The 14,293-nt window shown below is 39.2% G+C and overlaps 1 protein-coding gene across 1 annotated transcript; it reads right to left on the reverse strand.

Annotated features, from left to right (window-relative positions):
* Positions 1 to 7,972: 7,972 nt before the first annotated feature.
* Positions 7,973 to 9,043, reverse strand: N7477_006241 (uncharacterized protein; the record flags this gene model as incomplete). Its single annotated transcript, XM_056967904.1, has 1 exon — positions 7,973 to 9,043. The coding sequence occupies one exon, from the start codon at positions 9,041 to 9,043 to the stop codon at positions 7,973 to 7,975; it is 1,071 nt and encodes a 356-aa protein (XP_056820700.1).
* Between the last annotated feature and the right edge of the window lie 5,250 nt (positions 9,044 to 14,293).

Raw genomic sequence — 14,293 nt, forward strand, 5'->3', positions numbered from 1 at the left:
CTAAAGCGCAGGCCGTGGGAATGATGTCGATGTTCGTCAGGAGAGGGCGGGGTTGTGGTGAGGCTGCATATATGCCCCCGGGCTGCCAGTCCAGAATCCACGTCTCGTACTTCATTGTACCATAGAAGGACCAGTAGTACTGTACCTATGGTTCCCAGTCCACCCACACCGCGGTATTGTGTCGTGCTATCGCAACAACGAATTACGGACCAGGTATCTGGCCAGATCTATTGCGTTACGGTCTAGGCTAAATGACTCAGCCAGGGCGGTAGGAAAATAGGGTTTTATATCTATATAGACTTAGCTAGGACTTAGTATCCTTACTAATCTTATAAGTTATTTTTTATAACCTTAGGGTTCTTTACTATATAAGTTATATATCTTATATTATTTTATATTAGCCTATAGGATCTTACTTTAGTAGTAACCGACGTAGGGGCTCTATATAAATAGCCTATATCTCCGCCGGGAGCTCGGGTAGGCATAGTTAACTTATTCCTAAGAGGAAAGTATTCGCGAGCTAAGCTAAGTCTTAGTAGACACTTACAGTCACATATCATTAGTATTTGCACCCCAGTACTTCGGTAGGCTAGACCCACATATATTCTGCCGGTAGAATAGAAGTTCTATTTCTAATAACTAGTATGCCACCCTTTATACCGAATCACTTCCTCTACACGATAAGGCATAGTCTTAGCTAGATTAATAAAGTGCCTAATCGTAAGCTATTCCCACGTAGCCTATACTATATCTACTAGCTCTGCCTAAGTAGTATCATTATTAGGCATCTCGCGAAGCCACGGCCGTAGCTTTAATATATTAGCCTTTAATAGCCCCCAGAGGTTCTCAATTAGGTTTAAATCTGGCGAATAAGGCGGCCAATCTATTATAGTGATATTTAACTCGCGGAGAAGGGCTTAGACGATATATATAGTATATATTAGTGTATTATTATATTAAAAGATAGCATCCTCGTTCGTAAGTAAGGTAGGTAGGATACCACAATAAAGATTATAAATAACCTCTTTTATAATACCCTTACAATCCGTGGTAGGATCTCTGAATAAAGGAATTAAGCCAGTCTTTCGCGGAGCGCCTAAGAAATAAGCCCAGAATATCTGCTTTATCTATTTCCCTTTTAATAGAGTTATTTGGATATCAGACTCGCGCTCTTAAAGCTAATTTTTAGGAGGAATATCTATCTACTCCTTCTGAGCACCTTATCCGTATTTAATAGTCGTTTTATCCGACCAAAAAACCCTTTTTTTAGTCCTCTGGTATAAAATAGCGATAGGCTAAATGTGGGAGATCCAGTGGGAGATCTAATGGGAGATCAAGTCTTTTATCCTTCGATGAATAAAAGAATATTTCCTTAATAGGAAACCTCAGGGTATGATATGATGATTGAAGAAGAATTATATTTTTCTTGTAGGGAATTGCGGACATATTTATATCCAATCAACAATATTCTAGGCCTATATTAGAATTGCATTGTTTTAAGTCTAGGCCTGTCTTGCTTTGAAATCAATTATAGTCTAGGCATCATTTTTAGTCTAGACCTATTGTCAAGGCATCATTAATAGTCTAGACCTATGTCAAGGTATCATCAATAGTCTAGACCTATATCAAGGCATCATTAATAGTCTATCCATAGAACACCTTTTAATAGACCTATTGGAATATAGACCAATGCTACATAGAAAGATCTACTCTTATATTCAACATATAAGACCAGATTGCATTGATCACGTGACCAGATTTTTCTTCTATCAACATGATGTTTTGACCACTTCTGATTCTGGTCCGCGGCCCTCCCCCGAACGATAGGCGGGACCATTTTCCTTTAGGGGTAAATGGTCCGCCTTCAGCATGAATGGTCCGTTCCTTCGGGGGTGCTTTCGGGCATGCCCTGCCCGCGGACTTCGACCATGGTCTTCGGACCCCGGTGAACAGACTTCGACCCTCGGTCCCCTTAAGGATAGGCGGACCACTTTCCCTTAGGGGTAAAATGGTCCACCTTTAGGCATGCATAGCCTGATCCTGCGGGGGTGCTTTCGGGGTGGCTTAGACCGTCGATCCTTGACATCATTCTTTTCGCTTCTCTTCGGTTCCCTTCTTTGCCACCTTCATTATGTTGCTGCCTAGTGTTTGTACGTCATTTGTATGTTATTCTAGACGTCATTTCTAGGCTATCCTAGCCTATAAATACGTCCTTCTTGTCTAGCAGATAGAATCAAGTCATTTCTACTTTCCTGAAGTCAGTTCTACTTTCCAAAAGTCATCTCTACCTTCTTCCTTTGATCCTCAGGACTGTGGTTCTGCCTTCGTTTAGGCTATATCTGCTTATAGTCTCTCCTCAACCTTTGACCTTCTACCTTTGTCTGGCATCGACTGACCCAGCCGGATTAAGGTTGATCCCACGGACTTAAGGGGCCACGATCTGCTTCGTGGTAGCTTTCCCCTTATATCCCAACAGATAATATATAAACTAGCTTCGATAATTAATAGCGTAACTATTAAAGACGCGAACGAAGAAAAGATATTATACGAGATATATTAGCTAGATAATATATCTTAATAGATATTGTTGGAGCATAAGGGGAAAGCTACCACGAAGCAGATCGTGGCCCCTTAAGTCCGTGGGATCAACCTTAGTCCGGCCAGGTCAGTCGGTGCCAGACAAAGGAAGAAGGTCAAAGGTCGTAGGATAGACTATAAGCAGATATAGCCTAAACGAAGGCAGAACCACAGTCCTGAGGATCAAAGGAAGAAAGTAGAACTGACTTTGGAAAGTGGAAAATGACTTGATTCTTTCTGCTAGAAAAGAAGGACATATTTCTAGGCTAAAGTAGCCTAGAAATGACGTCTAGAATAACATACAAATACTAGACAGCAACATAATAAAGGTGGCAAAGAAGGGAACCGAAGAAAAGCCAAAAGAATGATGTCAAGAATCGACGGTTTCAGCCACCCCGAAAGCTTCCCCGCAGTATCAGGTTATGCATGCCCAAAGGTGGACCATTTTATCCCCTAAGGGAAAGTGGTCCGCCTATCCTTGAGGGGACTGAGGGTTGAAGTCTGTTCACCGAGGTTTGAAGACCATGGTCGAAGTCCGCAGGCAAGATATGCCCGAAGGCACCTCCGAAGGAACGGACCATTCATGCCTGAAGGCGGACCATTTACCTCTGAAGGAAAATGGTCCTGCCTATCATTCGGGAGAGGGCCGCGGACCAGAATCAGAAGTGGTCAAAATATCATTTTGATAGAAGAAAAAATCTGGTCACGTGATTAATACAATGCTGATCTTATATGTTGAATATAAGGATAGATCTTTCTTTGTAGCATTGGTCTATATTCCAATAGATATTAAGAAGGCTAATTAGACGTACCTTTAGGCGCTTTAGATAAGTATATTTTAATCTAATCTAATTATCAGTAGCGTATAATAGTTATTAATAGATACCGTACTTTATTATTAAAGGTATCAGGTTTCACTAGATATCTACCTATAAGCTAAAGAGTTAATATTAGCTCGTAATTAATTAGTTTATCTAACTTGTAAAGAATTAGTAAGACTTACTAATTAAAATATTCTAATATAATAATAAGAAAGCTATAGGACAGTCCGTGGAATAGAGCCTTACCTCTAATAGAATTATTATATATTATAGCCTACCTATATACCTAGAGATAAATAGATACGCCGAGAGAGTACTCGATTCTACCGGCAGAATATATGTGGGTCGAAGTACTGGGTTGCAAATACTAATGATATGTGACTGTATACTAGTATGGTGGCATCAAGTAGCATTCAGTCTGTTACAGAAAGGCCTCACCGCTTCCTAATGGACACCATATTGTCAGGTTTTATAAGGTAGAGATATCAGGTTTTATAGGGTAGAGATATTACTGAATTACTTTGCAATATAATACATACTGTATCTACCTGGCTCTAACATCGTCTTCCAGGGGAAAGGTGTGTACGCATGAGATATATTGGCGACTGCATACAAGGTTAAGAGAAACAATCAACATCCACCCCTCCTGACTTGGAATGTTCTGAAGATCTCAAACACAGATAGATAAATTTGCTAGAGCGAGCGTCAAATCAGATAATCGTTGGATGCCATCATGAGACATTGTGCCAAGGTAGCCCTTTGGTAGTCTCTAAATATGTCCGAGTTAGCTTGAAAATATTTAAGGGTCTATCCTCCAATTTCTTCAAACTCATATTATGTTAGTAAACTCGAATACTCACATTTAGTTTGATGGTTTGCAGTGACTGCAGAGGAGTTTCAGGACGGACTGGGTGCCCGTGTTTACTCTCATAAGTTGTGCATTCGCGCAATTTGTCACATCCGTTGCACCTGACGAGGGCCATGATGTCTCTTTTGAGATGATAGTCAAGGTTGATGGAGAAGGTTGATGGAGAAGCTAGTATTTGCTAGGAGTGTGCAATATTTAGAGAGTAATTAATGAGGCGAGGAGAAAGAATTTATAGCCCTGTGAGCAAAGGCCAATGCGCTATTTTCATTTTCATTTTCATTCTCATAAGGGCAGTGCAGCTTCATAAAAGCCTCCAAGGGCCTTCATTGGTACCTTGGTGTATATGCAAAATTGATTGAGTACAACGATACCCACGTATTCAGATGCGGCTATTGACACGTAATAGGCACACTTTGACGAGACTCTAGTTCGAGCACTACAATAGTCCTAGAATTAAACGATCCATGATTGACACTTGTGACTTCCCGGGCTCATTGAGGATTTCTATCGCAAATGATATTTAAAGATACTGAATTAATCAACGGTTGTTTTTATCCATGTTTAACCGTTCTGGTATCTTCATCTGAGGATTCAAGCGACGGTTAACGTTAAAGACAAAAATGGCACGGTCAAATTGCCGGAATACTGTCTTACAACAAAAAATGATTGGCTAATCGATCCGCCCAATACGCAGGTCCGTGCATTTCCTAATACCTCCGCACCCCCCCAGGCCTTCGACAAAAAACCATTTCAACCTATTTTGTGAGAACTACCTCCGACCCATTCCGAGTTCGGGCTAGACCGGGAAGATTCATAACGGGGCTGTCTAAGGTTGCAGTATAGCCCAAAAAATCAGGTATCAAGGATGAAAGGTTAAAAAAATTTCTGGTGGCGATCTAGGGGCTCGCAAACGATTAGCAAATGTACGTGATCTAGAGGCTACGTTGATTGGTTTTGCAATATCCGTTTTTAGAAGGGGGTTGTTCAATCAACGTCCCCCTAACAGTGCTTTCCTCATTTCTTGGGTGAACACTCGATGGAATTTCCTTATAGTATCGCGCTGCTGTCTTCCCACGTTCAACACATAATGAAGCATGTAAGCGTTGAATTTGACTCGTTGACGTTGTTATTTATTATTTATTAATTCAACCTATTTTCATGTATTACTTTCTTTAAAAAAAAAAATAATAATAATAAAGGGTAGGAAAGGTAAGGAACACACTGTAGGTTGATCTTCAACGGAACTCATAACCTTAATTCCTCAACTGAGAGTCCTAAAAAATAAAAATAGTGGAAATGAAATAAGCTGGACCTCACAAAGATGATATATGATGAGGTCGAATCAATTGATAAGTGTGGCCACATCGTATTGGAATATAGACCAATGCTACATAGAAAGATCTATCCTTATATTCAACATATAAGACCAGATTGCATTGATCACGTGACCAGATTTCTCTTCTATCAAAATGATGTTTTGACCACTTCTGATTCTGGTCCGCGGCCCTCCCCCGAACGATAGGCGGGACCATTTTCCTTTAGGGGTAAAATGGTCTACCTTTAAGCATGCATAGCCTGATCCTACGGGGATGCCTTCAGGGTGGCTTAGACCGTCGATCCTTGATATCATTCTTTTCGCTTCTCTTCGGTTCCCTTCTTTGCCACCTTCATTATGTTGCTGCCTAGTGTTTGTACGTCATTTGTATGTCATTCTAGACGTCATTTCTAGGCTATCCTAGCCTATAAATACGTCCTTCTTTTCTAGCAGATAGAATCAAGTCATTTCTACTTTCCTGAAGTCAGTTCTACTTTCCAAAGTTATCTCTACCTTCTTCCTTTGATCCTCAGGACTGTGGTTCTGCCTTCGTTTAGGCTATATCTGCTTATAGTCTATCCTACGACCTTTGACCTTCTACCTTTGTCTGCACCGACTGACCTAGTCAGACTAAGGTTGATCCCACGGACTTAAGGGGCCACGATCTGCTTCGTGGTAGCTTTACCCTTATATCCCAACACATCGCACTACCGTTAGAGAGAGGTGAAAGGATAATCCGAGATGGTTCTGCTTTCGGACTATACTTTTACCCATCCTTGTTTCCGCCTTCGGCTCGAATCGCGGGCCGGCCTAGCTACGGCCCCCCCTTGTCCGCAATCAACATCCCGTAGAAGATAAATGAAGTATCCAGCTCATATAGTAGTAGTAGTAGTAGTAGTAGTAGTAGTAGACCTGGCACTCACCCGCCCCGCGGGTCTAAGATCAGGAACCTCCACCCGTACCTCCGAGGGTTAGGGTCTAACCTCACCGACCCTGACCCTGACCCTGACCCTCTAAGGGTCCCTTAAGGGTTACCCGCGGAGGGTCCGTCAGACCCTTAAATATATAATTTCTCCGCGCCTTTCCTAATTCGGACGTATAAAATTAATGATTTAGCTTATAAAAATACTATTATTTATAGCTATTCTGGTATCTATTTCTATTATTCCTTAATTATATACTAATATCTACGAAATTTAAAGAAATTAGATTATAAATAGATAAGTTATATATTATTATCTTAGTATTCTGAAATTTAACTTAAATTATATAGTGGGTGGCTAGTTTTTAAGGGGGGTTATAGAAAGTTAAGAGTTTCGTTACGGAAATATATATTAAAGGTAAAGTGAGAGTGCTATATTTATATAATAGTAAATATATCTTTTTTTTAAGACTAAAAATACCCTAAATCGAAAGCTTTCTTCGGTTATAAAATAAATAAAGACTTATTTAAATAATTATTAATTTAGATTCCTTATAGATATTTTAGTTATTATATAAAATAAGTTTAAAGATCTAGATTATTAGACTTAGATATTTTTAATTACGAAACTTAAGACTATATAACTAAAGGGTTACTCTAAGAGTCTTAAGGGTTACCCTAAGGGTCTTAAGGGTTACCCTCTCCGCGACCTAATTAGATAAGAGAATTTTAGCTAAGTGAGGGCCTATAAGATAATATATTAACTTATATCTTCGCGCGACTAGGGTAAATAGATTCCCCTTATATAATAGCTTTTTTTTTGTCTAAAACCTTTATAAGTCCTTTCATTCTACCTTTTTATAACCTATATATCTACTATATCCTAAATCTCTAATATATATTTATTCTTAGTAATTAAGGGTATTAAAATAGATAAATTATAATATCTTATCTTAGATAATATTATATTTATAAGCCTATTCCTATTAAGCTAGCTTACCTTCGATATAATACTTAATACTCTATAGAGAGTACCTTTAGCGCCTAAGAGCCTTATATAAATTAAACCTAACTAAGTAAATTAATTCTTATTATATAAAGATAAAATAAGTAAGGAGTTTATAAATTAGTAGCTCTAAATAGACTAAAGGAAAGGAATAGATTAATTAAGACAGAAAGTATTAAGTAAGTTATTAGGATAGCTTCGAGTAAGTAGCTTATATAAAGGATAAAAAGCCTAATATAATATATATAAGATATTAAAAGGTTCTTAACTATCTAGCTACTAAATATATTAGTACCTTATTAATATATAAATATCTGAAAGGGCTATAATATTAAAAAGGGATAAGTAAACTAAGTATTTATAAGTTACTTATATAAGCTACAGTCACATTTCATAAGTATTTGCACCCTGGTACTTCGGTAGACTAGGACCCACATAGATTCTGCCGGTAGAACTTCCATTTCTAATAACTAGTATGCCATCCTTCATACTTGATAACATCCTCTATACGATGAGGCATGGTCTCAGCTAGATTGATGAAATGCCTAATTGTAAGCTGTTCCCACGCAGCCTGCGCTGCATCCACTAGCTCTGCCCAAGTAGTAGCATTATTAGGCATCTCGCGAAGCCACGGCCGTAGCTTTAATATATCAGCTTTTAATAAGCCCCATAGGTTCTCAATTGGGTTTAAATCGGGCGAATATGGCGGCCAATCCATTACGGTAATATTCAGCTCGCGTAGAAGGGCTTGGACGATATATGCAGTATGCGTCGGTGCATTATCGTGCTGGAAAATAGCATCCTCGTTCGCAAGTAATGTAGGTAGGATACCACGATAGAGATTATGAATAACCTCTTTTGTAATACCTTTGCGATCAGCAGTAGGATCACCGAATAAAGGAATTAAGCCAGTCTTGCGCGGAGCACCTGAAAAACAAGCCCAGAACATTTGCTTTGTCTGTTTCCCTTTTGATAGCGTCATTTGAATACTAGAATCACGCTCTTGAAGCTGGTTTTTAGGAGGAATAAATGTCCATTCCTTCCGAGCACCTTGTCCGCGTTCAACGGTCGTTTCATCAGACCAAAAAACCCGTTTCCAATCCTCTGGTGTAAAGTGGCGATAGACTAAAGCCCAGGCAAGACGCTTCGCAGCGTGAATAGGCAGAAGATAAGGTCGGTCCATCTTTCGCCACTTCCGGAGGCCCATCTCGTGCGTTAAACGCCAGATTGAGGTAGCTTTGACCTTATAATCTACCTCAGCAAGCAGATCTTCGCGGGTAATATCAGGACGGGTTTGAATAGCATCATACACACGGTCTCGGTCCTCCGCAGTAAGCTTGCGAGGTGCGCCAGAGCGAGGTAGGGAAACACCTTTAGAACGCTTTAGATCTTGCCGAAGGGTATAGTGGATAGTCGATAGAGGGATGTCAGGGAACGCATTCTTTTGAATACGCTTAGCACCCCATTTTGCTGATCTTTTTAACTCACATATACGTTCGCGTATATATGGTTCAAGCTCAGGCCCGCGAGCCATAATAGAAGAAGGATTATAGGAAGACGTATATAAGAAGACAATAATAGGGGTAAGATACGTAGATAAGCGAGTTGTAGATGGATATAAAAGGTAGGCGGTGTACAAAGAGCGGTCAGAGTCTATTGTACTAGGGTGCAAATACTAATGGAACGCCACTGTATATATATAACCTAGATTATCCCTTAGCTTCAAATTAATTAATTATTAACCTACTAAGGTTAGCGAGCGCTTACCTAGGTATTTAATTAGAATACCTAGGAATAAAAACTTCTAAATCTAATTACTATATTATATTTATTTTTTCTTTTCCTTAAGTATTAAGAGTTCTATAATCTTATCTTATATATATAACTAGCTCTAATAATACTAATTATTCCTTCTTAGAAAATAATATATATAAGGCTCTATTAATTTATTACTAAAAACTAAATAATTATTCTCTAAAATCTACTATTAGGTATAAAGTTATCTCTAATACTTAATTATTAGATATTGTCAGGACATAAGGGTAAAGCTACCACGAAGCAGATCGTGGCCCCTTAAGTCCGTGGGATCAACCTTAGTCCGGCTAGGTCAGTCGGTGCCAGACAAAGGTGGAAGGTCAAAGGTCGTAGGATGAGACTATAAACAGATATAGCCTAAACGAAGGCAGAACCACAGTCCTGAGGATCAAAGGAAGAAGGTAGAGATGACTTTGGAAAGTGGAAAATGACTTGATTCTATCTGCTAGAAAAGAAGGACGTATTTATAGGCTAGGATAGCCTAGAAATGACGTCTAGAATGACATTCAAATGACGTACAAACACTAGGCAGCAACATAATGAAGGTGGCAAAGAAGGGAACCGAAGAGAAGCGAAAAGAATGATATCAAGGATCGACGGTCTAAGCCACCCCGAAGGCATCCCCATAGGATCAGGCTATGCATGCCCAAAGGTAGACCATTTTACCCCTAAGGGAAAGTGGTCCGCCTATCCTTAAGGGGACCGAGGGTCGAAGTCTGTTCACCGAGGTCCGAAGACTATGGTCGAAGTCCGCGGGCAAGGCATGCCCGAAGGCACCCCCGAAGGAACGGACCATTCATGCCTGAAGGCGGACCATTTACCCCTAAAGGAAAATGGTCCCGCCTATCGTTCGGGGGAGGGCCGCGGACCAGAATCAGAAGTGGTCAACATATCATGTTGATAGAAGAAAAATCTGGTCACGTGATCAATGCAATCTGGTCTTATATGTTGAATATAAGAGTAGATCTTTCTATGTAGCATTGGTCTATATTCCAATATTATCTTATAATTTATATACGCGAAATAATAATACTAAAGGTTTACTAAAGCCCTCGCTTTAAGTAGTTTCTCTAAAGATCGTATAGTATATATATAGGAATATATAACTTCTTTTAGTTTATCGAAAAGCTAGAGATTTATACTATTCTATAGATATATACTTAATATAGGTCGGCTATCGATATCAATAATATAGTTAGATTTCTAGTACTATCTTCCGCCCTTTTTTTAATAGTACGGTATATAATACTAAGTTAGTATAGAAGCCTAGAGAATAGAGTATATCGCTTAGGGATATTACTCTTTTCTTATCTATTTTAGGGTTTCTTCTAATAAGTTTAACTATACTATATCCGGTAATATTTATATTACTATCTCCTATTATAAGGGTAGTCTCGTACGGTTTAAGGCTAATAAAAAGACTCTTATTATTATAGATATACCTTAATACTCCTATATCTAATATCTAATAGTCTTAGATAGTTAACTTAGCCTTATAGCTTACTAAGAATACCTCTATACTAATATATAGTGACTATATTAGGAAATATATATTAATTAGATCTTCTTTTAGGATATCTATATAGGTATAGTCTATCCGTATATTTATTATATTTATAGAGACTTAAGGCTTTTATTTAGCCTCTATCGCTTCCTTAACGGCCTTTTTAACCTATTTCTTCTATATAGGATCTGCTACGAGGCTCTTCTTAATCTTCTAAAGTACCTTATTAGCTAGCTTAAATTAAGAGGGTTAGATTACCTTATTGAGGATATAGTATATTATAACCTAGTAATAATAGTTCGTACGTCCGTATAGGTATAGCCGCTTATCGAAGGGAATAGATATTAGTGTCGGTACCTCTTCTAATACTTCCTTATAATCTTACTAGGTAAAGAATAATCCCTTTAGTTCTAATAATAATAATTATTTAGGACCGATCTCTTAATATATTACGCGGAATAATTTAATTAGGTCTTTAGTATTACACAGCTTTCTATCTATAATAATCTCTAAATATCTAGCCTACTACTAAATAAGTAATATCTCTTTTATCGCTTATAGGAAATCCCTCTTTATACTTTTAACTTCTTTAAGATAAAGGCTAATAGCTTACTCTCATAGGGTATCTTATATTAATAGCTACTAATTAATATTTCTCTTTAGCTTCTATATAATAAATAATCTTTACTTTATACGAATTTCTTCCTTATATACACTAGAGCGGGCAAAGCGAGACTTTAGGTATAAGCGATCGTATAGTGTCTTATAGTTAATTAATATAAGGTAGTAGATAGAATTAAGGAAGAATATAATATATCGAAATGGGAACGGCTCGATGGCTGTCTGGCGATGCAGACTGGACAACACACAAACACACACTACCTGTCTGGGGTAGAGGATGCTGGATGAGGCCGTACTGATACCCTGTTGCGGCCGTGCGGGATAATCTTAATACTATATTATAGATAGAAGAAATTAGGTGAATCCTGAATGAATTAGGTAGATAACTTATCTCTCTCTAAGTGTGTCTAGAGATATACTATGCACTGCAGACATTAAATCATGCCTGAGGCCACACATAGGCTCATTATGTCACCAGTTCTCCCACTACAATATTTATTTATATTATTTAGTTCCTTAATCTATTTCTCCTAGTTTATATATATAATCTTATAGATATCTATATAGTCTTATTACTCTTTCTTCTCCTCTATATCCCTTTTTTTAGGGTACTCTGGCTTATATAGCTCTCTTAGACCTCTTAGACGGTCTTCTTTCGCGATATCTGGGTTATATAGGTCTTAGACTCGCTTCTGCTTTATATATAGCTTTATATAGGCAAACTACGTACGCTACTACGATAAATCCTTTAGTTTATCGCCCTTTATAGCGGAGAGTATAGATATTACCTCTATAGCCGTGTTCCGGCGGAAGGGATACCCTTAGGGGGGGTTATCTATAGACCTGGCACTCACCCTCAATTTGGACCCGCCAAGACGCCAAGGAGGGTCCAAATTCTGACCTTGGACCCTCTTAGGTAATATTTTAAGGCATAAATAGGCCTTAATAGGCAATTTTCTGCTGATAAAGAGTGTTTTATACACGCTTATGCAAAAAGGGACCCTCATTGAGGGTCCCTTGGCGGGTGGAGGTTCCAGACCTTGGACCCTCCGGCCAGGTCTAGTTATCTATTATATTAGTTTATTAATTTAGGGGTAGAGGGTCGAAATAATCGACGGATATATTTCCTAGTGATATAGCAATATTAATTGCTTCCTTATTCACACATAAATGCCTCTATATAATGCGAACCGGGCTCATAACTGTCGGAGTATTTTCTACGCAACCAATCAATGATATCTGAAGCTCTGTTTCTGTATTACCCCTGATTCTGCCACTTTATAGGGGGATTCTAGATTATATAAGAAATAAACATGAAGGATAATTGTATCTCCGGTCCACCGCGGTATTCGTACTGACAATATTGCATTATGTCACCGGTTCTCCCACCACACTGTCTGTTATAAGCCACGCGTCTGAGATTTAGGATATTAGGTTCTGCTTCCGATTCAGACGAAGCGCCTACATAGCCTCGACGCATCTAATTAGCCTTTTTCAGGTTGGGAGAACTTTGGTTGATTGATTGATTTATTGGGTCAAGCGTTAACGACGGACCCGCGTTAAAATTATGGGAATCGCCAGAAGTGAAATGAGGCCCACCAGCATAGCGTATACGCAAAAGCTAGTCGCGCATCCTGTCTTGATGGAAAAGTCAAAGGTCCCGTAGCTGATACCAAAGGCCGCAATGTCGCGGATCACAGTTACTGCAGTCATTGTAGCTAGCGACTGATCAGGGTCGGTAAAGGATCCCAAATAAGTAAGGACGACTTCGAGGACTGCGCCAAACCCAATGAACTGCAGGCAACTGATCAAAACTAAAGCAAACCAATGCACTTGTGGCCCTCCAGGGTGGGTAACGAAGTAATGTTGTGCCAGGCACCCAAATGTAGTGTGACCAATGATGGCACAAACGGCGGGGAATATAAGCGGAATCAAGCGATACTCGGGAAGAATTGCCTCTGTGTTGCCTCGAACAGACTTTATGATCAGCCGATCGGATGCCTATCCTGTGATAAGCCATTTTACTACGGAAAATTGGAAGATAAAGAGTCAGCTCTGATATTTCTACTTGCCAAATGCCGGGATTAATTCTGAATCATGAAATGCTTGGAATGAAACTTACACAATGCAGCTGGGAAGATAGTCTAATCAAAGCAACATCAGCGCTCGGCCAATTGTACGGCGCCTCGGTCAAAATTGTAGCAAAGAAATTGCAATAGCCAATATACGCTCTGTGTCAACCATTATCAGTAATTTCATCCAAATTTTCTTTTTCATGCCATGTTCCATATCCTTACCTCGTAGCAACCGTTGTCAAGAGAATGCACCACCAATATACCGGCCGTGTTAAAGCCGTGATGACTTTTCTGTAAAGGTAAATAAATCCAGCTTCATTGCTTTGCTCTCGAGGACACCAAATGGTGAGTGACTCTTTCCAAGCCATTCGGGTTATATCTTGACGCCAGTGCTTGTGCTCGAAAACTGTGAGTGGGTCTTGGTTGTTGTTCTGGAACAAGTTTCGATTGGATTCTGGCATGGTGAAAAACATTCAGATTAAGCAAAATCCGATTAAACATGCATAAAAAATGTCGTGGTTGACATGAACAGAGACGTATGTTACCACGATGGGTAATGTGGCCTGTAACGCCAGTTGGAGCATTACCATTGCTCCTAGCATCCCACCACGCTCATGGATAAACGTGCAATCTTGAATGAAACTCAAAAATTACGCGTCCGTTGGGCCACATGCTAATCCTTGAATGATCCGGGCTGCATATAGTGAGTCGAAGGACGTGGTGAGGCCGGCCCACAAAGTTGACGCGAATAGTATGATAGGTGAAAGCA

The sequence above is a fragment of the Penicillium maclennaniae genome (genome assembly GCF_028827695.1).
Source record: "Penicillium maclennaniae strain IBT 15551 chromosome Unknown utg000006l:1.0-2513246.0:1.0-2515036.0, whole genome shotgun sequence".
NCBI lineage: Eukaryota > Fungi > Ascomycota > Eurotiomycetes > Eurotiales > Aspergillaceae > Penicillium > Penicillium maclennaniae.